Here is a 24,526-nt window from a genome sequence, read left to right as displayed (position 1 = left end):
ACTCAGAGAGTAGGGGAGTAGATTGATAATCCGATCGGTACCGTGCCGATCGTGTTAGCGCGATGATAGGATAGGATAGGCAGATATGGATCATTTCGGCTCTTTTAGGTTAGTCTTGTTTCGATACCCGTCAAATACAGTCGTGTCCAACAAACCTACCCTCGAGTTCGTCATTCCGCGAGTGAGAAAGACCGTAGAATTCTCTTCGAAAGTGGTGTCCCTCCCCACGTGGTCAACGGAAAAACGTGGTCGCCGCCGTTCCGTAGTGGTTTGCTGCTGTCTGTTCCTGTTGTAGCTGGTGACTGTTGGTCCCTCGGCCGTGTTCTCGTCGACGTAGCCAGGTTTGCCTACAGTTTTGTTAACGTCAAATGGACGAAAACGAGGTTTGAAGTTGAAAAACACTTTCACATTTTTTCCTGCCGCATACTGTAATTGCGCCTGACTTCTTGCATTAAAAGCTTTTTAACCGTTATGTGGCCGGCAAACTTTTGGCTTTTTTCTACACCATGTATTTTAAATGGGTGCTGGGTACCCGGGTACCCTGCTGGCCACATGAGGGTTAAGCATGTTCCTACTCATAGTTACATCGATTCTATCTCTATGTTCATTATAACAAGACATTATTATGTTTAACCCTTTGAAGCCGAATTTTTTCCAAGCGTTATTATGGGTTTTTTTCTACGTATTTCTGTAGTTTTGGTGCTCAATAGTATAAAAAAGGTAGAATATTATGCAGAATATTTTTTCCGGACATCCTAGGTCATCCAAACTGTTCTTGAGTTTAGATCTGAAAGTAACGGTTACTTCTTTCATTACACAAAGCTACGATTTGTGATCTATCATGTCCAGTAAATAAAAGAAAATCGGGTTAAGTACGGTTCCTTTGAATTCCACTAAGAATTTGCATCCTTTGACAGATACGTATTTCGACCTCAACTGTAAGGTCGTCTTCAGTGTCTTGTACTTGACTCGACTCAAGTCGAGTCAAGTACAAGACACTGAAGACGACCTTACAGTTGAGGTCGAAATACGTATCTGTCAAAGGATGCAAATTCTTAGTGGAATTCAAAGGAACCGTACTTAACCCGATTTTCTTTTATTTACAGATATTCCCCTAACAAGCCCAGGTTAATCATCATGTCCAGTAAGTCTTCTGAAAGTTCAATAGAGAGTACTACATCAGTCGGGATATCCTAGGTCATTCAAACTGCTCTTGAGTTTAGATCCTATAGTCTACGGATGTAACGATAGATTCTTTCATTATACAAAGCTTTGGTTTGTAATCTATCATGTCCAGTAAGTCTTCTGGAAGTTCAATAGACAGTATCAGCTCAGTCGGGATATCCTAGGTCATCCAAACTGTTCTTGAGTTTAGATCCTAAAGTCTACGAGTGTAACGGTAGCTTCTTTCATCATACAAAGCTATGATTTGTAATCTATCATGTCCAGTAAGTCTTCTGAAAGTTCAATAGAGAGTATTACATCAGTCGGGATATCCTAGGTCATCAAAACTGTTCTTGAGTTTAGATCCTATAGTCTACGGGCGCAACGGTAGCTTCTTTCATTATACAAAGCTTTGGTTTGTAATCTATCATGTCCAGTAAGTCTTCTGGAAGTTCAATAGACATTATCAGCTCAGTCGGGATATTCTAGGTCATTCAAATTGTTCTTGAATTTAGATCCAAAAGTCTACGGGTGTAACGATAACTTCTTTCATTATACAAAGCTACGATTTATAATCTATCATATAATATGGCAATGATGAACAGATACTCGTTGCGCTGCATGTGATAAGTACATATGTAAGCGTTGTTTTTACGATTTTCTTAAAAAAAACTAGAGGAAGTCTTAGAGTTGTTAAACTTTTACAATTATATTTAATGTAAAACATACATTCTTCAATTGACTTTTTTATTTTTCACTGTAAGAATAGGGTAACCAATATAATTTAGACCCCCATATATTTTGGACCCCCTGGGTCGTATTATCACAACTTACACAGGTTTAATGATGAGTCATCCGTGCGAGTGTCGCATCATGTTTACAAAAAGAGATTGCGTTGCTGAGGAAACTTGCAGATGTAAACAAAAACGTTTATCACTCTAGCGCATTAAATTCGCAAAGTTCGTCTAAACAGCCTTTGTCAATCAAGTAATTAGGATGTGATCCAGCATATTCAAGCGGCATAATCTTCCACAATAGTTTCAAACGAGTTTAAACACCGGGTGTCCAAAATATATACTAAAGAGGGTCCAAAATATATTGGGGTGTCCAAAACAGTGAAAACTGATGCTTCAAAAATTAGTTATTTTCATCAAATTTTCCGCCAGAAATGACCTTTTGGGTATTTTTAACGCACAGTGGAGGCTTTTACGAATATACTAACATCATCATTATGTGTAAATAGCCTCTGAATCTGTTTGATTTTGACTAAAATTCAAAGCAATGCCCTCTAGGGGTCCAAAATTCAACCGTTACCCTACACAAAAAAATGTTGCCCATACACACTCCTAAATATAAACTACCATGATCTGGCTGTGTTATGTATACGACATTGAAAAGGTTGGAACATTTTCGAATATGATTACTTCACTTGACCATTGCTTGAATTTCTCATCCAATTGAAGCGCCCTGTACCGTTGTAATATAAGATAAGTGATGGTTTGTGATACTTCAATATAGTTTATTAAAAAGATGTCGGACTGTAATGAAATGAAAGATATCACATTCCGTGTATTGTTTAATGCAGCCCCTGGACGGTACAGGGCTCTTCACAATAGGTTGAATTGATAGTTATTTCAGGTAAGTCTGCTTGACATCATTATAGTATATTGACAAACCTTTTGATATTCCAACATGCAATCTAGTTGATTGTGTCCCATAATGTTTACAGTGCAAACAGCTACTGTTACGGTTTTATATCTTGAGAACTGAGCTGAAAGTTATTTGGACAACTTACAATATCCCAAAAGTAGTCGATTTTACCTGACAAAATGGTTCAGTGTACATTGTTGATTACTGAACGTTTTTCAACCCATTGTAAAATTCATTTACCATAATTGTAGACTTGAAGCTCTGAACTCCAAATTACTGATCGAGCACCAAACCATGAACTTGTCCAAATTGGCTGATGTGGAATGTGGAATTATCACAAAAATTATCATGAAGTAACCCTTAAGAGTTTAGAGGTTCAGAGATCCTATTTGGTAGTATAACGTTACTATCTAAAACAAAATCACCGCGATTGATTATGAAACTTAACTCAGTATGTCGGATATAGCTGATGTTACGAGTGTAGACCTTAAGTTCTGAACTCCAAGATAGTTTGGCTGACCTTAAGCCTTTTCCATAGTGTCTCTAAATAACTTTTAAGATTGCAAGAGCTTCACGGATCTCAGCAGATTATGCTATGCTGTTATTTATGGCAAAAACACAAAGTTTATCTTGTAGATTTGAAGGACTCCATTTTAGAACAGTTTGCCCGACCCTGAATGTCCTAAAGGTTAATAATAAAAAGTAGCCTTCAGATTGGTCCAGTAACCACAGATAAATATGCAACGTTACTTAGTATTGCAGATATGGCTGTTGTTACGGATGCAGACCTGAAGTTCTGAACTCCAAGGTAGTTTGGCTGACCTGAAATATCCCTATAGTGTCTCTAAATGGCATTTAAGATTTTAAGAGCTTCAGGGATCCCTGCAATACTATTATTTGTGGCAAAAACACATAAAGACATTCTTGTAGATTTTAAGAACTTCATTATATAACAGTTTAGACGACGCGAATATCCCAAAGGGCAAGAAGACTTCAGACTGCTCCACAAACCGCGGTTGATAATGCATCGTTACTCAGTTTAACAGCTATGGCTACTGTTACGAGTGTAGACCTGCAGTTCTGAACTCCAAGGTAGTTTGGCTGACCTGGAATATTCCTATAGTGTATTTAAATGACATTTGAGATTTCAAGAGCTTCACGGATCCCAGCAGATTATGCAATACTATTTTGGACGACCGTGAATATCCAAAAGAGTTAAAATATGCTAATAGACTTCATATTGCTCCAGTAACCGCGGTTAATTATGCAGCGTTACTCAGTATAACAAATATGGCTACTGTTACAAGTGTAGACCTGAAGTTTCGAACTCCAAGGTAGTTTGGCTGACCTGGAATATCCCTATAGTGTCTCTAAATGACATTTGAACATGAATGAGATTTCAAGAACTTCACGGATCCAACCAGATTATATAATACTATTATTTATAGCAAAAACACATAGAGCTATTGCAGATTTTAAGGACTTCATTATAGAACAGTTTGGACGACCCTGAATGTCCCAAAGAGTAATAATAAGCTAGTTGACTTCAGACTGCTCCAGTAATCGCGATTGATTATGCAGCGTTACTCAGTATAACAGATATGGCTATTGTTACGAGTGTAGACCTGAAGTTCGGAATTCCAAGGTAGTTTGGCTGACCTGGGATATCCCTATAGTGTCTCTAAATGACATTGTATATGACAGGAGCTTCATGGATCACAGTAGGTTATGCAATGCTATTATTTGTGGCGAAAATACATAAAATTATTCTTGAAGATTTGAAGGACTTCACTCTAGGACAATTTGGAACACCTAGAACATTCCAGAATATAAAACATCTCATGATATTCTTGACCAAGGGTTAATGAATACATATAAACGTAACCCATATATAAGTTCAGCTTTTAGAACAACTGGTATGTCATTTATTTTGTTTCAAATTTCATGGTGTTCAGGATGTTCTAGGTTGTCAATTAAGTCTCAAATACAAGTATTCCCATTTTTCCTTAATAGAGGACTCAATTTGCAACAACTTTGCCGAAGACAGTATTCTGTTTTGCTGAATGGGTGAATTTATACAGCCGTTTCTATGTTGGGGTCATATATGACCCCTCCGGCTCCAAAGAGGCCCATTCAAGGCGTAATTTGTTCGATGACTGTTTATATAAAACAAGTTTATATTCCTTAATGATCGAGTGGGAGCATAAAAGTTTATGTTTTCAAGAATTTCCGGAGAGCATACTTTATTTAATATGACATCATTTAAAAGTGCTCTACTATTGCTTTTCTGGGTGTTTGAAGGTTTTCAGCAGGCTACCTTACCGGGGCCGCGCTGCCTACATTGCGTTGAAGGGGCTGCCTTCTTAGGTATAGCTGACGCAATACAGCATTTCATACTCAGCCGCTGGATGCCAGAACAGACGCTGTTTGAGCCGCACCTCCTTGGTGAACAGACGCTCGGATCGTACCTCCTCAATCTAGCTGAAGTCAGAAGGACAACAGTGCCCAGGCTGCACTACCAGCTAAGCACACAACTCTTAGCTGGCGGTCTTTGGTCGTGGGCTGGACACGTAGTGCGAATGTCGGAAGAAAGAATAGCGAAAACAATATTCAGCAGAGAACCCGGTAGAGGTAGGCGACTTCGTGGGCGGCCGCGAACTCGCTGGCTGCACGCGGTTGAAGAAGATCTACGATCCCTACACGTTCGGGGAAACTGGAGGAACATCGCCCAAGACCGACGAAGATGGTGCTCTACTATACGCTCGGCATTGGAGTAAAGTTACTTTGTAGCCAACAAGGTATCAAGGTATCATTTAAAAGTGCAACCATCGCAAGCTTTCTTCGTTTTTCAAGGGAACTTAGTAACTTTGGTAAAAAATAAATGCAATTGATGAAATTAAGCCACTGCGTCCAATAAGCTGAACAATTCCACCTTAGAATTTTAAAATTTCTTGAAAAAAGTATTTGTGTCCCACATCAAAATTCTGAATTCCGACCAAATTTTTCCGAGAGGGGAGGTGACATAAGAGAAAATCGAAGTTTGTGTTAGCCTGATAATAAAAAAGTTAATTAAAACTTTGCATAGTTCCAAGGACATCCATCCAGTTCTTGTAACTGTGCTTATTTCGTAACAGTAATTTCTTTAAATTAATCCTACGAATTGTGCTGTGCTCGTGTCATCTGCGGTATACAATGATTCCAAAATTTTCGATTTATGATAAAAATTTTAGTGCTCAACAATTGGCGAATCATCCTATATCTAATTGACGAGAAAGAACAATACCATCGATTCCCTGAAGGAGATACAATAAATAATGAAACGTTGAATGGAAACATAAAACCCAGAAAACAAATGAGTTGATTTTGATCCAAAAAAAAAATTTACTCCAAAAACACTACCCAAATGAAACATTAATGTGTAGGTTAGAACGAAATTAAAATACTACATATGATGATAATATAGAATCATACATGAAGTATTTATCTCCATTCCTGCTAAAAATAATCATGGCACCAACATTTGGTGACTAGCCAGCCAGTCGTTACGAGATCAGTGATTAGCTAAAACAAAATCCCAACAATCCCGCAAAATACGACTAATTGATGTGTTATTCATACTCACTAATTTACGGCAAGCTATCCCAAATAATATACCACAGAAGGTTGGAAAGTGATTCAGCTCTTCGTAATGCCCAAATTCACGAACCCACATATTGATCGACCGTTCCAAGCAAGGGAACCAAATTGCTTCGGACTGTGTGCGGATCATCACCTGGTGGCAGCCCACGTAAAAAGCTTCGGAACGTCATAGTTGGCATCTCCCACGGGGCACGCTGCTGCTGGCTGCTGCGAGGCTGTTTAGCCGACTGGTCATTACCGCGATGCTAATGTAACTCATTCAAATGAATGAATTTTTATTTTTATCCAAATCAATCAATCGCAACGAACTGGGGGCGAACTGTATGCCAGGCCTAACCTAGGCAGACCACTTCAGTGCCTTCAGTCCCAGCCAGAGCTCAGTGTGCGCCAACCAGAAGAGCAGCCAACAGAGAGGATCGAGAATGACACGTACTGTAATTTGAAGGATCGTGTATTTGGACATAATTCAACGGTTGTGGGTAAAGCTTTCCCCACCCATTTGTGCGTCTTGGGCGTTTAGGCTGGTAGAATTAGGCAAACTTGTTTCGAAATTTGTGCATGACATAAATTACATATGATGCTAGTTAATACGATAACCTACAATTAAATTGTTGTTCCCGATTTTTCCGTTTTCCACAAAATTGCTAGAGACCGTCACCTACCCTAAAGTGTCAGGTATCCACTGAGGAAGATTACAAGTGGCAATCTAAATACGCGTATCTGTCAAAGGATAAGCAACATAGGGCGGAATTAAAAGGTACAAACTGATTACACAGTAAGTAAAAGAAAATCGCGTTAAGTACTGCACGCTATGTCTGAACCAGCAGATTGTAAAAATTGAATGTACATCGGGTTTCTTTCCATAAAACATCAGTATTCAAGCTATATTTTCATTTGCAGAAGGTTTCAAAATATTCTATCGGGGAAATTTTGATTTTTCCATCTTTTTGACCGTTTTTCATATAAATTTACTTGAAATCCTCATTTTCGGTCAATTTCTCTCCCATACAAAATGTATGGAAAAAATTTCACCGATAGAATATTTTGAAACCTTTTGCAAATGAAAATATAGCTTGAATACTGATGTTTTATGGAAAGAAACCCGATGTACATTCAATTTTTATAATCTGCTTGTTCAGACATAGCGTGTACTGTTCCTTTGAATTCCACTAAGAATTTGCATCCTTTGACAGATATGTATTTCGACCTCAACTGTAAGGTCGTCTTCAGTGTCTTGTACTTGACTAGACTCGTCAAGTACAAGACACTGAAGACGACCTTACAGTTGAGGTCGAAATACGTATCTCTCAAAGGATGCAAATTCTTAGTGGAATTCAAAGGAACAGTACTCAAAGCGATTTTCTTTTACTTACAGATATTCCCCTAACAAGCCCAGGTTAATCATCATGATTACACAGTCCAACCTGTTTTTTTGTCTCAAAAGCAAACTTAAGGAGTGTATCGTAAAGTAGTTGAAAATGTTTAAAAGAGCCTCAAAATAGTTTGATACAACTTTTAAGTAATTTTATTTTTGAAGATACTGTATAAATCCTTGAAAAAAGAAATGACTTTTATGATTTTCTAAAAATGTTCTTTTAACTGGGTTTTTAACCTAGATTACTGAACGCATGTTTTTAAATTTTTGCACACCTTTTAAAAAAATGAAATTGCGAAAAAAGTTCGATAATGTTCGAAAAATGTTAACTTTTTTGTGCAAATATAATAAGCTAAAGAATCCTCATGATATAGGCAAATTATTTTTTACAAGAAAAATCTCCACTGCATTTAAGCGCAATTCTTAAAAATGAAAAAAAGGCCATTTTTGAGGAACCCCCTTTTTCTATGCTCCTCAAAATCATGTTTACGCAAATAAAAAATACATAAAATGAACTATTCGCATTTTTTTAAATAGGGTATGTTTTTTAATTTATGGACGAGTAAGTTAGGGCAAAAAAATAATTTGATAACCTTTTCAGATATTAAAAGCAGAACTTCAAAGTTTGACCAAAAAATAGACGTTTTTTGTAGTGGACCATTTTGTAGATATAGGAGATTTTTCTATCGAAAATATGAATTTTGAAAGTCGGTGTTGAATGATATGTTATTTGTACATAACTGTTATCAAGCAGCAATATTTTCCAGATTTTTTATCGTACAAACTTTACTCGCTACAGATTTTTGAAATGTTGAAAAGTCTTAACAAAATTGCATTTTGTGCAGATTTTTATTTTGTGATGTATATTCATTTAACCATATTTTCAATAATACTAAACATTTTCCAAATTTTTCCAAGGTATTCTAAACTTAACTATATTGTGAAGATTTCATAGAAGAACCGAAATGAAAAGACCAACCCAGCTTCGAGATAGAGCATTCTGAACATTTTCAACTACTTTCCGATACACTCCTTATGTGTCTCTGACAGATTTTGGGCCACTGAATTCGAATCTGGGCTAAGATTTGCTCCATCACGTATCAATATTGAGCTATACCTAAATTTATAGGGCAAAATATGCGATTTTGGGCGTTTTTTTACTGCAGACCATTGAACACGGGAATATTTTTTAAGCAATCAAAAGGTTAATTGGTCAATTAACATCTAAACAAACGACTCATGCAAAATATTTCGTTTAACAAAATTAACAGATTTAGGCATTTTATGTTGGTTTGTATACTTGCATGCAATTTTTGGAGGGTGACTTGTATGGGAAAAATCGTACCGAACATAAATTGCATTAAACTATCAAATAAGATTTGGTAAAACGTAATATTTTGCATGAGTCGTTAATTTAGATGTTAATTGACAATTTACCATTTGAATGCTTAAACAATATTTCCATGCTTAATTGATTTCGGTCCAAAAAGGCCCAAAATCGCATATTTCATTTTTATTTTTAAATTGAGGTACAGCCTAAAATTGAGACGTGATGGAGCAAATCTAAGCCCAGATTCGGATTCAGTGGCCCAAAATCTGTCAGAGACACATAAGTTTGCTCTTGAGACAGACCAAAGGTTAATTTTTGTTACGCTGTGTTACATTCATTCGAAAATGGTATTCTGCTTAGAGGGTTTGAAAAATCGGTATAAGATGTTTTTTTTTTTTTTTTTTTTTTTTTTTTTTTTTTTTTTTTTTTTTTCCTTTTTTTTCTTCTTTTCAAATTTTTGTACAATTCAGGTACACTTCCAGTGAGAAATAATTCTCTTTTAAGGAAGTGTGTCTTTTTTTTTTTTTTTTTTTATCTTTAAAACTTTTTATTCACGGATCATATCTTAAAATACTAACTACAACCTTATAATGTATCGTACCTCATATACATAAATGGTAATAATTAGGCATTAAATATCTTAGATCTTAACAATTGTTACCTACTTAACATATGTTAAGACACGTGCGGAAAAATGTTCTAAACATTTTCCTATTATTCCATCTTGCTTCTCGTATAATTTTTTGGAAATAAAATAGGCTGGGGTTTCTATTATGATGGATATTGTATGCCATTGCCTCCGCTACCAAGTAGAGAGCAGCGTTTTTAGAATGATTTTTCTTAGTTATGCCGTAATACAAAATTTCTTCTGGTGACCCTAATTTCAGTTTAAGTTTTTGTTTTATAATATTTGTAATCCAGTTCCATATAATTCCCGACTTGCTGCATTCCTTAATTCTATGGATATTTGTATCAGGTTTGTTGCATATTTCACAAACATTATTGTCAACTTTATCAGTATAATTGTACATTTTTGCTTTGTTTGGTATAACATCATTGAAAATAAGGTAAAGCAATGACCTAGTTTTTAGACTGAGGAAGGAATGATTGATATTTTCCCAAATGCAGTCCCACCAGAGTTGCGGAAACTTTTGTTGTATACTGGGTTGGGTTTTTAGTTCATCAATGAAGTAATTATACAATGTCCTATTATTTTCAGTACATGAATGGTTTTCAAGCTTTTTCGCTTCTTCGATCCATTTCTTTGTGTTTCTGGATGAATTAATATTACAATGTTTTATCAAGAAATGGTTGGTCTTTGTACCACAGTCATACAAAATATTCCTAATAAAAAGTGCCTTACACTGACTCTCTGGGTCTATAAGTTTGAGCCCCCCTTCACTATAATCGAGATATAATTGATTCCTATTTACTTTGAAGAAGTAGGAATTCCATAGAAAGTAGCCCGTTCTTTTCTTAATTTCAGCTATGTGAGAATTATTAGGTGGTAACATATGAGCCACATACCACAGTTTTGATAGTAAGTATGTATTCAAAATCATTACTCTTTCGATCAGACTTAAGTTTCTTGCACTGTGGTTATGACATGCAGTAGTGAAGGCTCTTATCACTTTATCAAAATTAGACCTAATCATGTCCTTATAATTATCTCTAATTATTATACCTAAAATTTTGAATTCTTGTTTCTCTTGTATCATTTGGGGCCCTAACGAGCAGTTATTGAACCTTAAGAATCCAGATTTTTGAAAATTTATTTGGATTGCTGCTTGTATGGCAAAATCAGTTACTATAGACATCACAAGATCAAATTCTTCATTGTTTCTTACTATCAGTGTAAGGTCATCAGCGTATGCCATTATCTTATAAAATCTTCCCTCTATCATTAGTCCCATCGTTGAATCGTACAGCTGCCGGATCAGAGGTTCCACGTAGAGTGAAAACAGCAACATAGATAATGGACAACCTTGACGTACAGAACGAAAAATCCTGAACGATGTTGTTAGAGCACCATTCACCAACACTTGTGACGATGCGTTGCCATACAGCTTTCGTACGAACTCAATGAACTGTCCTGGAAGTTGATATTTCGCCAGTGTTTCCCAAAGCCTGGTGTGATCTACAGAGTCGAACGCTTTCTGCAAATCTAAACTCAGCAACGCAAATTGCATTCGCTTGCTTTGTTGGCCCCGTGCAACTACCGTTCTCAGCTTGTCCAAGTTTTGTGTACAAGATTTTCCTTCAAGTCCTGCTGTTTGTCCTTCTCCGATGAGTAGTTCCATACATGCTTTGAGCCTTCTTGCACATAACTTCGCTAGAATTTTGTAGTCTGTGTTCAGAAGGCTGATTGGACGGTAATTCTGTAGATCGTTTCGATTCCCGGACTTGAAGATCAAGACGATGATTCCGTTGGAAAAGTTCTCTTGGATTGTAATAGATCCATCCAAAAATCCATTGAAAAGTTTCAAAAGATCCTGTTTGAGCAGCTCGAAGTGCCTTTCGTAGAACTCATAGGTAAGTCCATCAGGCCCAGGAGCTTTTTTCCTTGTTGCGCTTTTGATTGTTGCAAGTAGCTCCTGTTCTCCTATTGGCGACATTAGATTGTTTCCCATGTTTTGTGGTAGCTGTTTGTTGATATGGTTCAAGGCGGAATAAGCTGATCTTTGTTGCTCTTGTGGTTTACTGAACTGTTTTTCGAAGTGATCGTGCACCGCTTGTTTAGTTGTGTATCCTTCCGGAGTTTCAATTGTCAGCTGTGGCGTAATAAACCCGCGCTTCATAACGCGAGACACCTGGTATATGCTTAATTTCTCACTCTCGAGCATGGTAGATGGCTGCACCTTATTACGAAGGCTTGCCAAACGTTGCTCTTCCAGTCCGACAAGTACTGACTTTACACTGCTCATCTTCTCTTGTACGTCCAAGCCATCAGACTGCTGTCGCATTAAGTCATTTAACTGACTGTAGCAACTTCCTTTCTTTATTGCATGAGCTCGGTTGAATTCAAAGGCTTTAGACTTGTAGAAACTTTTCACTTTGTTCTTAAAGTCGTACGACCACCATTCCGAAAAGCTAACTGCATGCTTGCGTCTTTGCTTTAGACTGGCAAATACTTGAGCAAATTCCTCAGATGTCTCATCATCTGCCAGCAAAGAAGCATTTATTTTCCAATATCCTCTACCCATAGCCGGAGGAATATTTTGGGAGCTGACTTCGAATTTGAGAACTACTGCGTGGTGATCAGAAAATGGAACTGGCATTGTAACGTACTTTTTAACTTGTTGAACGAAGTCTTTACCACCGTAGAACCTATCCAGACGAGATGCCGAATTAAGTCGCAAGAAGGTGTAGTCCCGATTTTTCAACCCAAGGTCCTCGAGTTGGAACAAATTGATGAGATTGCGTATTCCTTTTGAGAAGGGTTTGTACTTCCCTCTACAATCAACTGCATCCAATATACAGTTGAAGTCGCCCCCTATTAGAATCTGCTGTCCCTTATTCAGATGCGGAGCGATAGTGTTCTGGAACAAATCATCTCGCTCAGCGCTATGTTGCGATCCCGAATGCCCATAAACATTAATGACGTTGAGACCACCGATAACTACGGAAATGAGTCGGCCGGTGGGACACATTATGATCTGCTCAAATGGAATAGTTTTTCTTATAAGTATCGCTGTTCCAACATTCGCATCGCTACGGTTAACAATCGCGTGATGTGAAGGGATGAAACAAAAGTCATCAAACGCAACTTCTTGTAGTAGTACAATATCCACGTCGTTTTGTACCACAAAATCTCTTAGCAATTCTTTTTTGGAGCACACTGTTATCGCATTAATATTGACCGTTGAAATATTTCTCACAAAGTTCATGTCACTTGCATTCAATGTTGTGTACGAGATTCGAGTTTCGAGTAGACAGCGACTCGAAGTATCGTTTAATGTTGATTGACATTAAATGTCAGAATCAGCATTTATCGGTTGCAGCATTGGAGAGACTCACCTTCACACCACTTCGTGATCGCGATCGCTCCTCCTGCTGGCGTCTGGATTTTGATCTGGTGATCCGTTCATCGCTTCGCACCGCAGCTGCAATTACTGCCAGTGGATTCGGCCTTTCCGCATCTTCGTCACACCGCTTCTGTTTACGAGTCCTTCTGGATCGGTCAACTGTAACAAACATGACACCACCATCGTCGGACCCGGATTTGCTGCTTGCTGTGAGAGGTCTTTTGTTGGTTCGCTCGTTGTCCTCCGCAGTGAGCTCGTCTGTTGTGTCTGGTTCCTCCTCAGTGTTTGCCTTGGAATCAGCCTCAGACTCCCGGTCCTCTGGCACACGGACGGTTAAGGAGCTCCCATCCATCACCCTCTGCGCCACGCCGTCATCCTTCGCCGATACCAGTTTCACCATTGACAACTGGGGTTCTTCGCTGATTTTGCTTGATGCCGTGGTTCCGATCACTGCACCGGCGTATGTATTCTTGCTGGTTACTGGTTTCTCGCTTGGTGATACTGCCACCCCGGATGCACCACTTTCTGGTAAACGTCGTTTATTTTGGGGGCAGTCTGCCTTCAGATGGCCCTCCTCCTTGCACAAAAAGCACCGCTGCTTCAGCCCTTCGTAATACACCCTAGCTCTTCGATTCGCGACGTACAGGGTTGATGGTATCTCCTTTTTAATGTCCATATGGATCCCTCGGACACCGGTAAAGAGGTCCAATTCGAACTCCGCCGGAAACCTCTCTCTGGTCATACGTTTCACCGTACCATATCTCCCGAGCACCAACGATACGTCCAGCTCAGATATCTCGGGCGGCAAGTCAAAGACACGCACGTAACGTATGCATCCTCCAGCCACCGTCATTCGTACTTGCACTGTGTCGCCATTGGAGTACTGGAACGTATGTAGCTCCGGGTTCTGCAGTAGCGCCTCCTTCATAGCAGCCTCTGTTTTGAACTTGATGCAGATAACCCGTTCATCGGAGATCTTGTAGCTTGACTCCATTGTCCGCTTGTCTGCATCGAAGGCTTTCACAAAGCGGGCGATCTCCACCAAAGTGGGACCTGCCGCACCCTCCGGGAACTGGAATACCAAAGTGTTCTTGATGATTCCGTTCGACATTTTTCCTGTGCTACAGGATAGCCAAAGCACAGCTAGGAAAACAGCCAGAAAAAAGAAAACAAATCTAACTCTCAGTGCAGCGGATAAACAAAAGTGTCTTTTCGCTTCGGCTACTGATCGTCTACTGTCTTAAATCTAGCTTACATTACAGTTATTACATTTCATGTAAAATTCATTATAGCAATCATGTTCCTCTCGTTCATGTTCATACTCCTCAGTTTTCAATCTTTAGTAAATGTTTCAGATATCATGTGTTATTCAGGGCACTATCAAAGTTACCACAAAATAAAAATGTGGTTCTCACTCATATGTAAAAAATATCAAAAAATAGATCATCCAAAATGTTTATTTATTACCCAATCTTTGAATTGCTGTTGATAACTGAAAACCTAGTACTTGTTTTTATAATATAAAACAAAGGAAAATACTGTTACATGAGAAAATATTTAAAATTCCTGAAAAACTGTCAAAGTTACCTCGTTTAACGGTAGGGGAAAATAGGCTGCAAAGGTTCTAAACGGAAATACTTAGCGCAAGTTCTCTTCCATGGATTACCATTGAGGGGCCCAGAATCAAAATGGTGTAAATGACCATTTTGTCGATTTTGAGCTGAGCATATCATAAAATTCTTCAGATTCCAAGCTTTCAGGAACTTTTTTAAGATTGTTTCTACGATGATTGGAAAAATTATAATAAATCTGAGAAAATTGGATTAATTTTGAAACTCCATACATGTATGGGATGAAAAATTGGTCCAAAACTTTAAACCTCATTTACTCGAAACTAGGTTTTTGTCACTTACACCCCTTTGCTTCTAACCCCCTCCATTTGCATTTTAGTTCGTTTGGAAATTTGTTTAAAAATTCATTTAGTATTCGTTACAAACATTTACTCAGGCCTTTTTTGAGATCATCTTTTCTATATGGCTTTGCTTAAGCTTTTCCCTGAATTTGTTTTCCAGAGCATATGTTTTTCCAGAACTGCTCCCAGAGTTCCTCGTGAGATTTCAACTAGAGTTGCTTCCAAAATTAATCTAAGGGTTTGTAAAAAATCCCTTTTCCCAGGTTCCTCTAGAAATACAGAGAACGCAGTGGGGTGGGGTTTGCTGCAGAACAAAGGGGTCCCGGAGATAGATAGTGGGAAGTGCCTAGAATCGGGAATCAGTACAGTGTAAAACCTTAATGAAGTGTCATTATTCATAAGTGCTGTAAGTTCCACAGTTTAAGTTTGAGGTTTTCCAATTCGAGGATACCGTGACGTGAGCGTTCCGACCCTGAGACTATTGAGTCGGGGAGTCTCCTTACCAACATCCGACATTTAAAGTGTTCTCTCAACTCTCCTGCCTACTTCTTGGAGTTCTTGATTGCTCTACGAAAAACGAGGTGACGACAGAAAGCCAAGTCTAAGATACGATGATCTAGAGATATCCCGAAAGAAGCTCCAGATGGATTTCTGAGAAAATTTCAGTGAGAAGGTTCTTTGCAGGTAAGGAAATCGGAGAAATCCAGGGAAACCTTTTAAAAAAATGTGAAAAATCCCAGCAGGGGCTCCAACAGGAAATATTAAAGCAATTTTGGAACAATAAATATGTTCAAGAAATTCTAGAAAAGGATCTTAGAGGGAGTAATCAGGAAAAAACTTCAACAGAAATATTAAAAAGAACTCCAGGAAAAAACGGGTGAAACTTTGACCATAATCAGTAAAAATTTTTGGATAAAAAACCAGTGTGGAATCCTAAAAGAAAAACCGTAATCATGGGCGGAAATTGCTTACTTACCTTACGGGTCAGGCTAAGGCCTGAATAGCCTCTACTGTACATAGTAGCCGACTTCATTCTACTCGGTCCATGGCTGTGTGTCTCCAGCAGTTCCGCACTCTGCGAAGGGTCCGCAGATCGTCCTCCACTTAAAAAGAAACGGACACCGTCTTCTGCCAAAGGCTGTACAGACTGAACGAAACTTAACACTAGACAACGTACACGATACATATTACGAGCACCAGTGGATACGAGGAAGAAACATTTCTTAGGAAAAGTTTCATCCCCCGGAGCGGGAATTGAACCCTCACCCCATAGCATGGTACGATTACAGGCTTGGTGACGCTAACCGCACGGCCACAGGGCTCCACTTTTTTTTAAGAAAACTTGATCGAGTTCGCTGCGCTCTACGTCTCCTTGTAGCGGTCGAATGACTCTTGAGAACCATTTTAGTCGGCATCCTATCCCACATCCTGATGACATGATACACCCTCCAACCCTCCGTAGCCACCCGATTTCCGCGGTGTGGACGATGGTTAGTTATCTCAGCAGCTGATGCAGGTCGTGGTTCATTCGCCTTCTCTAAGTCCCGTCTTCAATCTGCACTCCACCGTAGATGGTACGCAGAAGCTTCCGATCGAAAACTCCAAGGGCGCGTTGGTCCTCTGCACGTAGAGTCCATGCTTCGTACTCACAGAGGACTACCGGTCTAGCGTTTTGTAAATAGTTAACTTCGTTGGACGGCGAACTTTATTCGATCGTAGAGTTCTGCGGAGTCCAAAGTAAGCTTTATTCTTTGCCACAATGCGTCTTTGAATTTCTCTGCTGGTGTCGATGTCGGTGGTCACCAGCGAGCCCAAGTATACGAATTCTTCAACCGCCTCGACTTCATCACCGTCGATAGAAATTCGTGGTATCGGGTGCGTTGATTCCTCCCTGGAGCCCTTTGCCATCATGTACTTTGTCTTCGACACATTAATGACTAATCCAATTCGCCTGACTTCACTCTTTAGTTATCGGACTTTGTGAAAATCGTCCCACTCGTGTTATCCCCGCTCTCCTTATGCCGTGACGAGCTCTTCCACTTCGGTGATCTCGTCAATGTCTTTGACCTTCAGAGTCGCCTCATGTGTCAGAGTCCTCACTTGCACGCCCTCACCAAGGACCTCTTCTGCCAGCCTCTTATAGGCGGCGCCCTTGTGTTCCTTCTGGCGCTTCAGCTCCAGGATCATCTCGCCCGTACGAGTACGTCTAATACTGCGTACGTCGGCTCCAAGACCCTCAAGCTTGACGTCGCTTCGCATCGTCTTCAAAACGTCCGAGTACTTGGACTGTTCCGTCTTGATGACGATAGCGTCGCCTTTCTCGCGCCTGGCACCTGCCCTCCTACGCCTTGTCTTGGCGTCCTGCACTTCTACCTGCGGATTCGCCTTCTTCTTCCTCTTCCGCTCTACCTTTGTCCAAGGAGGGTCCTCTCCTTGGATCGCCCTGCTCTGTGGCTGCTGAGGGCCCACCAGTGGTCGCAGCCCCTTGTTCCCATCGTTCCGGGACGGGCCGGCCTTTTTAGGCCCACCCTTCCCAGCTTTCCGGGAACCCTGGCTGGGGTCCGACTTTCCGGCATTATTACCGACTTTAGGGGTTATTATACGTCTGGCCTTGCGGGCGCGCCAAACAGCTCATCACCTGACGGCTTTTCAGCTCCTCACCTGACGGCTGCCTCGCCCGCTTCTGCGAATGCTTGTCACGTTTGTCACGAGCATTCACTTCCACACTCTTCGGACTGCCTGCGAAGGAGAAGGCCTCCGTTTGTGTAAACTTCGACGCATTCTTCTTTGCGGGTTCCGCCGCTGCAGCAGTCGGCAACGCGACCGCGTGCTCCTGCTTGGCCTCATCGACAGACACTCTAAGTCTAAGCAAGGCCGTTTTCAGGTCCTTGCTTATATTTGACTTAGTTGTCGCGAAGTCGATGATTTTTCCAAGCTGCTGCTCAGCTACCTCTAATGCGGGCCGTCCTTTTCCTACTTCTTGGCTGATGGCCCTCAGCAACCACGCTCCACCCATGACCTCCACCGGCTGGCTTGCCGTGGAGTGGACAGGAGCTCCCACGCTTGAACTACGTAAGCAGCTTCCAGCACCTGACTCCTCACTTCTCCTTGTCGGAGACCTCAACAACCCGCTTCTTGCGAAGGGGTTGATCGCACCACTACTTCCACCTATGTTTTGTTTTGAATTTTTGCTCATATTTGATTCCCACGAGTTGCACGGGAAAGAATGTCCAGTGGACATTGTCCACAACGCCAGAGCCCTGCATTAACGCGGTAAGGGACAGTTTACTGTGGGGGGTGCTAAATTTCCCCAGCAGCGGTGTAGAAAAAAAACACACAATTCTCAGCTGGCGATTGACCCGTAGAAGCATGAGGTAGGAACCAGAACTATGCTGAACGCTACATGTCGACTAACTAATTTGTAGCCCATGTGACACTTGGATTGCAGTATGTAATATTGTGTAGCCAAAAACAGCAATATGAAAGCCGTAATAATGCTTCAGAAAACATTTTCTTAAATTCTGGACAGATTAAAACATCCTGAATATCCCGACAGTATGTCATAGTCTCTATTGATATTCGAAGAACATAAATAACCTAATTTGCCATGTATAAAAAATAATAACTCCATGAGAAACTCCTTGAAGAAAATTTTCCTTCATTTCTTCAAATTTAAAAAAGTCCTTCATCATTGTTTGCAATTTTTATGTTTCCGAGCACCAAAGCTATAGAAATATGTGATGAAAAAACTATATAACAACGCTTGTGAAAATTTGGCCTAAAAAACATCAAGAGATTAGCCAGGAAACTGAAGTTCTATTTTGATGAGTGCATTATTTTATCTTAAGTTGTATAGTTTATTGGAATGATTGAACATTCAAGTTTTATTACCCCATAGTCGATATTTTTTCCTACTCTTATGCATGTCTCACAGAGGAAATATCCCATAGTTGGTGGCAATAAGCTGAGAATGTTTACCACCCGTTGCTGTTTCGACCTCAACCATTTTGGAGAGGGTAATTATACCGGAGCCAATAATTCACTACTGACTATTTTCGTTAGACCAATAATTATGATATTTTAAGTGTGTAACAAAGAATGAGAAAGAGAGATTGTAACAAGCTCAGGCAGCGATCCACAAGCGATCGGTCAGTCGTTCGATCGATCGATTGATCGTTCATACGTACATACGTACCCATAGCACAGCGTAGTGAAAACGAGTAAGAATAGCAGAGAAACTGAAATTGTTAGTTAAAAATCATTTAGTTCACAATTTAGCTCACTGCTTTGGTGCTACTGGAATTTAAATTCGACGATAAATGTGCTCCAGGAGGGTGAGAGGGAGCAGGACTCCCGAGAGCCAGTGACGTTCGAACTGGATGCTTCAACACGAAGGCCTGCAGACGGATGGATGGTGGTGACTCTGTAGAGGCCGCTAGCAAATAAGCACCCCAAGCAAAGCCGGTGGAGGAGAAATCGATGATTGCCCGGTGGTGGCCTGACTTGTTAATCCAGAGGAACGACCAACATTGACCAATTTGGACCATGACGAGTACGAGCATATGCTGAAATTGAACCATATGCTTATTAGAAAGTATTTGGATTGGAATGTTAATTCGCCAAATGTACGGTAAATTACCTTTAATTTTACGGTGAAATGGTTTAGGGAGCCTTGTCTTAAGAAGTTTTGAGATGTACGTACCTGAGTAATCACTGCGAAAGCGTTGCAATGGGCAAACGAGGTTGCTTCCTGTGATGATAAACGAATTTGTTGCCAATTTCGTTAGGTCAGAGCACACATAGCTCGTTACTGTTGGAATTTTATAATTTGAATCCGAGCATGAGGTTTGTGGAAAGGATATGACTGCATGACAATTATTTTTTGGTGAGAGAACGAAATTGCCATAATCACAAATCAGTAGCTTTCGACGAAATTAGGTTTCTAACAACTGAAGCTCCAAGTTCATGCATTCCGTTATAATCGTAAATCGAATCCAAATATGGTAAAATAGATCATCTAAAAAAATATTGTTTCCTTCTCTGTTAAAGGTATCTTTATAGAGGGTACGGCAGGAAATAATGCGAAAGTGTTTTTTTTTTTTTTTTCATTTTAAATCTTATTTACATCAATTTGCCCAATGCATGTTTAGGCGTCCGATCATCTCCATCAATCTATTTTCTCTTAAGTTGTGTGAAGTATTTTGAATATTCATCAATAACCTCCAAAAGACAGTGTCTGGAATTGAAGACATGTAGCATTTTCAAATAAAAAAAAATCAAAATTCTATGTTTGAATTTTTTTTTAATTTCTCTAAAACATTAATTTATGTGTTAATTTTACCGAGAACGGGAACGGGGACAGCTAACATGTAATACATATGTATAATAAAAATTTGAAGTTGTTTCTCAAATTGTCTTCAGGCGCATGGGCCTACCAAATAAAGAAACTATGATAAAAAATGTCCATCTAAAGGAGCACTACCACGAACAGTGTTGCAAAATTTAGTAATACCTAATCTAATTGACATCTCCAATTTTTTGATATGTTATGTATAAATGTCTCAGCTTTCAATTGATGCAAAAAATTTGAAAATCGGTGGTTGCCATCATGATGAAAAAAATGTTTTGTTATAAAAATCCAAGATGGCATCAAAATTCAATATGGCCGACCCAACTTTTATTATTGTAAATAGTAGCTCTATCTTTCCTTGCTTCAACAACAATTCGTTTTGAGGTGGTTTTTGGAGAAACTTTCGAGTTATAACGGTTTAAATGAGCATCCATTTTACCAAAATCGAGGGTTCTGCAAAAAATTGTTGTGGCTAACGGGGGTCCATCAATTTGAGTAACCAAATGCATTTTCCTTACTTTTTTTAGCGAGGGCTTTTAGAAAATCGGCACCTTGTACATTTTTGAAGACAAGGTGTAAAGAGTGGGCCGGTCTCAGCGAGAATTACCCATATGTAGACAGGAGGGAGAAGGTATATACGAAGGGACGGGCCAGGGATTGAACCCAGGACCTTCTGCATATGAATCAGAAGCGGTAGCCACTAGACCACCAAGCCCGTCTATACACAGCTACGCTGAGACTATACGAAAACTGAAGAAATGCTAAATGTTTTCATATCACTTTTATTTTGGATTTTCATGTACGCGGCACTACTTCTTTGGATTTTCCACATTTCTATCTAATCTCACAAATTTCGAAAAGTAATGTTTAGCAAGTATAATTATTTCTACTACTAACATTATCATATTAGTTGAGTTCGAATTTAGTGACTCTGGAAATAAGAATTTAGTGACTGGAAATAAGATAAACCAAATTCGTTCATATATTAATCGCACAACCAAACAAAACTTTGCCATTTTACGATATTCCAGAACAATGACAATTGTGTTTATGTAAAATCTGATAAGTTGGAGTTGGTTCCTAAACATTATTATAAACCATTGTTAAACAGAAAGCTGAATTGTACGAAACTTAAAATCTTCTAACAGACAGCATTTAACAACAGTATAATCTGTACAAATTGACAACATAACCAATAATGTGGCACCTCTGAGCCCTCCAGGGATCCCCTGGGACCTTCTGGAACCCGAAAATATGTTTATGCAATTTAGTATCATAATTTATATTTTATGTAACTCATTTCGGTATCATAATGGTCAACTTTTTTGAACTGGTTCATCATGCAACTGAAATGAGTTGCATAATGAAAAATAGTTGTATAATGTACATAATGCAACTCATTTGAGTTGCATTATGAACATTATGCAACTCAAATGGGTTGCATTATGAAAAAATCATTGCATAAAATTTTGTATGGAACTCAAGCAAAGCAAAGCAAAGCAAAGATAACCGTACACATCGTAGTTGCTACTCCGTGATTGACCAGAACAATCGAAGTTGCACAGAGAGCCAATGAATGTGAAAGCTTGGGACTAGCTTTCTGTTTGGCAGAACATACAAAATATTATTTTGCATCCAACCAGATTGAACTGTAAACCATTCGATAGGATCAGCGAAATATTTTAAGTTCTCCTCATCGCCGTCAGATTTCTAACTTCTAACCGGCTCATTGTGAGATAAATGAACACGTTATTAGAAATATGGGTGTTGAAGGAATCAGCAATGTTTCGATGGCGATGATCGCCATTTTTCCAAATCATATTCAGCCAGACCGAACCAAGTCCACAGCATTTTAGAAGCAATTAATTCTCAAGAATACAAAAACCAACTGGTTTTTAATACAAGCGTTATGTCGATACACCTCATTCTGGTAATTTTTCACAGGAGCCGTCATTGTACAACAAAGCTATTTAGAATAATAAAGCTTGAAAAAATCAAACACTTGGTTCATTTGGCTCATGCTTTGGTTGATCGAAAAATGGCGTTTTCACAAAAACCATCCTTGAGAAGAATGTTTAGAACTTGATTCAGACTTAACGACAGACCTTCAGCAAGGTAATATGACCTAGAGGTAACGCGCTTGGTTATCACTCAGATGATCCCAGCTCGAATCTTTTTCACATTTTTGAAAACTTTTTTTGTACTTAGTGCACTTTGACAGAACATTTTCATGGTTTTCTTCGACCAGCATAAATTTGAAGTACACAAATTGCTCCACATTCACATCTCAGGCCCTCAGGGCATGCAAGGACATCATTTGACATAATCACTCTTGCTCTGTGCCTCCACAGTCCACATGCACCGCTTATGAATAAAAGCATGGGTGGGAAGCTGAGCTGGAAGGGCTTCCGCCGTTCATATTTCAAACTATTTTGAGACCTTTGTGCTACATACTATACGCGTCCTCTTTGATTCATGTAAAGGATTGTGAGTGATATCGATTTCAACTTGATAGACGATGAAAAATCAAGATTATTTTCACAATCCAACTGGTTTTATCTGAAACAAAAAAAAACACATTCAGCCAAACTGAACTATAAACCACTTTCTAATGTTTTTGATCAGCCACAGTGAACTGAGTGCAAAGTACCAAGAAATAAAATGTAATTATAACAATGATTTCAAATAATTTACATTTATTCTTCATTTCTGATGGTTAACCGTTATGTGGCCGGCAAACTTTTTGCTTTTTTCTACACCGTGTATTTTAAGTGGGTGCTGGGTACCCGGGTACCCTTCCGGCCACATAAGGGTTAAAGAAGGCTTGTAAGTCACCTGTGTGCGGAAAAGTTTCGAATAATCTCCGCTGTTGTTTATTTGTGAGTGGTTGAACTTTAAGCTCAATTATCTCGGAATTATCTTTTTGGCGCTTAGTTCGGTTTAGCAGAACCCCGGCCAGTTGAGGTTGAAATACGTATCGTATCTGGATGCAAATTATTAGTGGAATTCAGAGGAATAGTATTTAACACGATTTTCTTTTTACTTACCAACAACATTGCAATGTTGTTATAACCCGAGCAGGAATGAATAACTGTCACATAACTGGAGCATACCAAAGTCAGGTATTTATTATACCAAGACAAGGTATTGGTCGGTAGTCCAGGTATTGAAAATAACTTATTTTGGTATTTTGTAGGTATTGGTACAATACCTCAACGAGTTATTGGGTTGGTGTTGAGTTGACGACTGCTTGAGATATTATTCAATTATGGAAAAATCGCTATTTGTATGGAAAAAAATCTCTGATTATTATTTAGGTATTGATGTCATTATTCACCCGTTATGCACAGAATAAACACCAGTTATTATTTTAGGTATTTTACCTCTTATGCAGGGCTACTCAATACCTCATTCAGGTTGTAGGTATTCGGTTTTCCATACCTGAGTTAGTTATTCTTCAGCTATTTTCTCCTGCTCCGGAAGTACTCCCTGAAGTGCAGAATCCGAAAAACCTTTTTACTTCATCCTCACACCTGCAGTTCTTGAGAAACTCGCTTGGCCCTTGATCGTAGGTTAGGAACCCCTGAACCTAGCAATTTTTTTTTTGTGTCTGTATTAACGAGATTTTTAACCCTAGGCTAGTTCATCTCGGGACCCACGCTTTACTTCCTGATGCGTCGCGCAACGACGCTTTGATGAGCCCCTCGGCTCGCGCTGTGTGTGAGAGGGAGAGTAAAGGAGGAGAGTTCATTTTTGTTTTGAGAAAAAGTTAGTCTGAATAAACGCCTTGTATCGAAAGCACGCGAGTTTTTATTGATGCACCAAATTCCATCGAAAAACCAATTCCACTGAGCTAAATCCGCGAACATTTGGTCCACTCGAACCAGATAGACATTTTCGATGGTTTTTACGTTGGTTTCTGGTGCAATTCCGACGGAAAAGTGAAGTTTTTCGCGATTTCCACCGTGTGGAAAAGTTCGGCATTTGCCAATCGACGCGGCGTACCGTTGTGTGTGTGCACGCGAAACCTGTCGGAACGTGTTCGACACACGTCCTCCGATGAAATAAGTGAACTGTATCA

At 39.4% G+C, this 24,526-nt stretch overlaps 1 protein-coding gene across 1 annotated transcript; it reads right to left on the bottom strand.

Annotated features, from left to right (window-relative positions):
• Positions 1 to 90: 90 nt before the first annotated feature.
• LOC134290522 (uncharacterized) lies at positions 91 to 14,294 on the bottom strand. Its single transcript, XM_062857680.1, has 3 exons — positions 13,176 to 14,294; positions 11,461 to 12,814; positions 91 to 347 (listed from the first exon to the last, which is right to left on the bottom strand). Exons 1-3 carry the CDS (start codon positions 14,292 to 14,294, stop codon positions 91 to 93), a joined length of 2,730 nt encoding a protein of 909 aa, XP_062713664.1.
• Between the last annotated feature and the right edge of the window lie 10,232 nt (positions 14,295 to 24,526).

Source organism: Aedes albopictus, chromosome 3 (genome assembly GCF_035046485.1).
Source record: "Aedes albopictus strain Foshan chromosome 3, AalbF5, whole genome shotgun sequence".
Lineage (NCBI taxonomy): Eukaryota > Metazoa > Arthropoda > Insecta > Diptera > Culicidae > Aedes > Aedes albopictus.
The sequence above is the reverse complement of the archived record's forward strand: the minus strand, read 5'-3'. Positions and strand labels throughout refer to the sequence as shown.

Excerpts from the sequence above, each read along its gene's own strand:
- LOC134290522 (XM_062857680.1), bottom strand. The coding sequence starts at position 14,294 with ATGTCGAACGGAATCATCAAGAACACTTTGGTATTCCAGTTCCCGGAG. Across the intron at positions 12,815-13,175 it reads GATCACGAAGTGGTGTGAAG|ATCATAATGTGTCCCACCGG; the intron begins GTGAGTCTCTCC and ends CCATTTGAGCAG. Across the intron at positions 348-11,460 it reads TGCAAGAAGGCTCAAAGCAT|GCAAACCTGGCTACGTCGAC; the intron begins GTATGGAACTAC and ends ACAAAACTGTAG.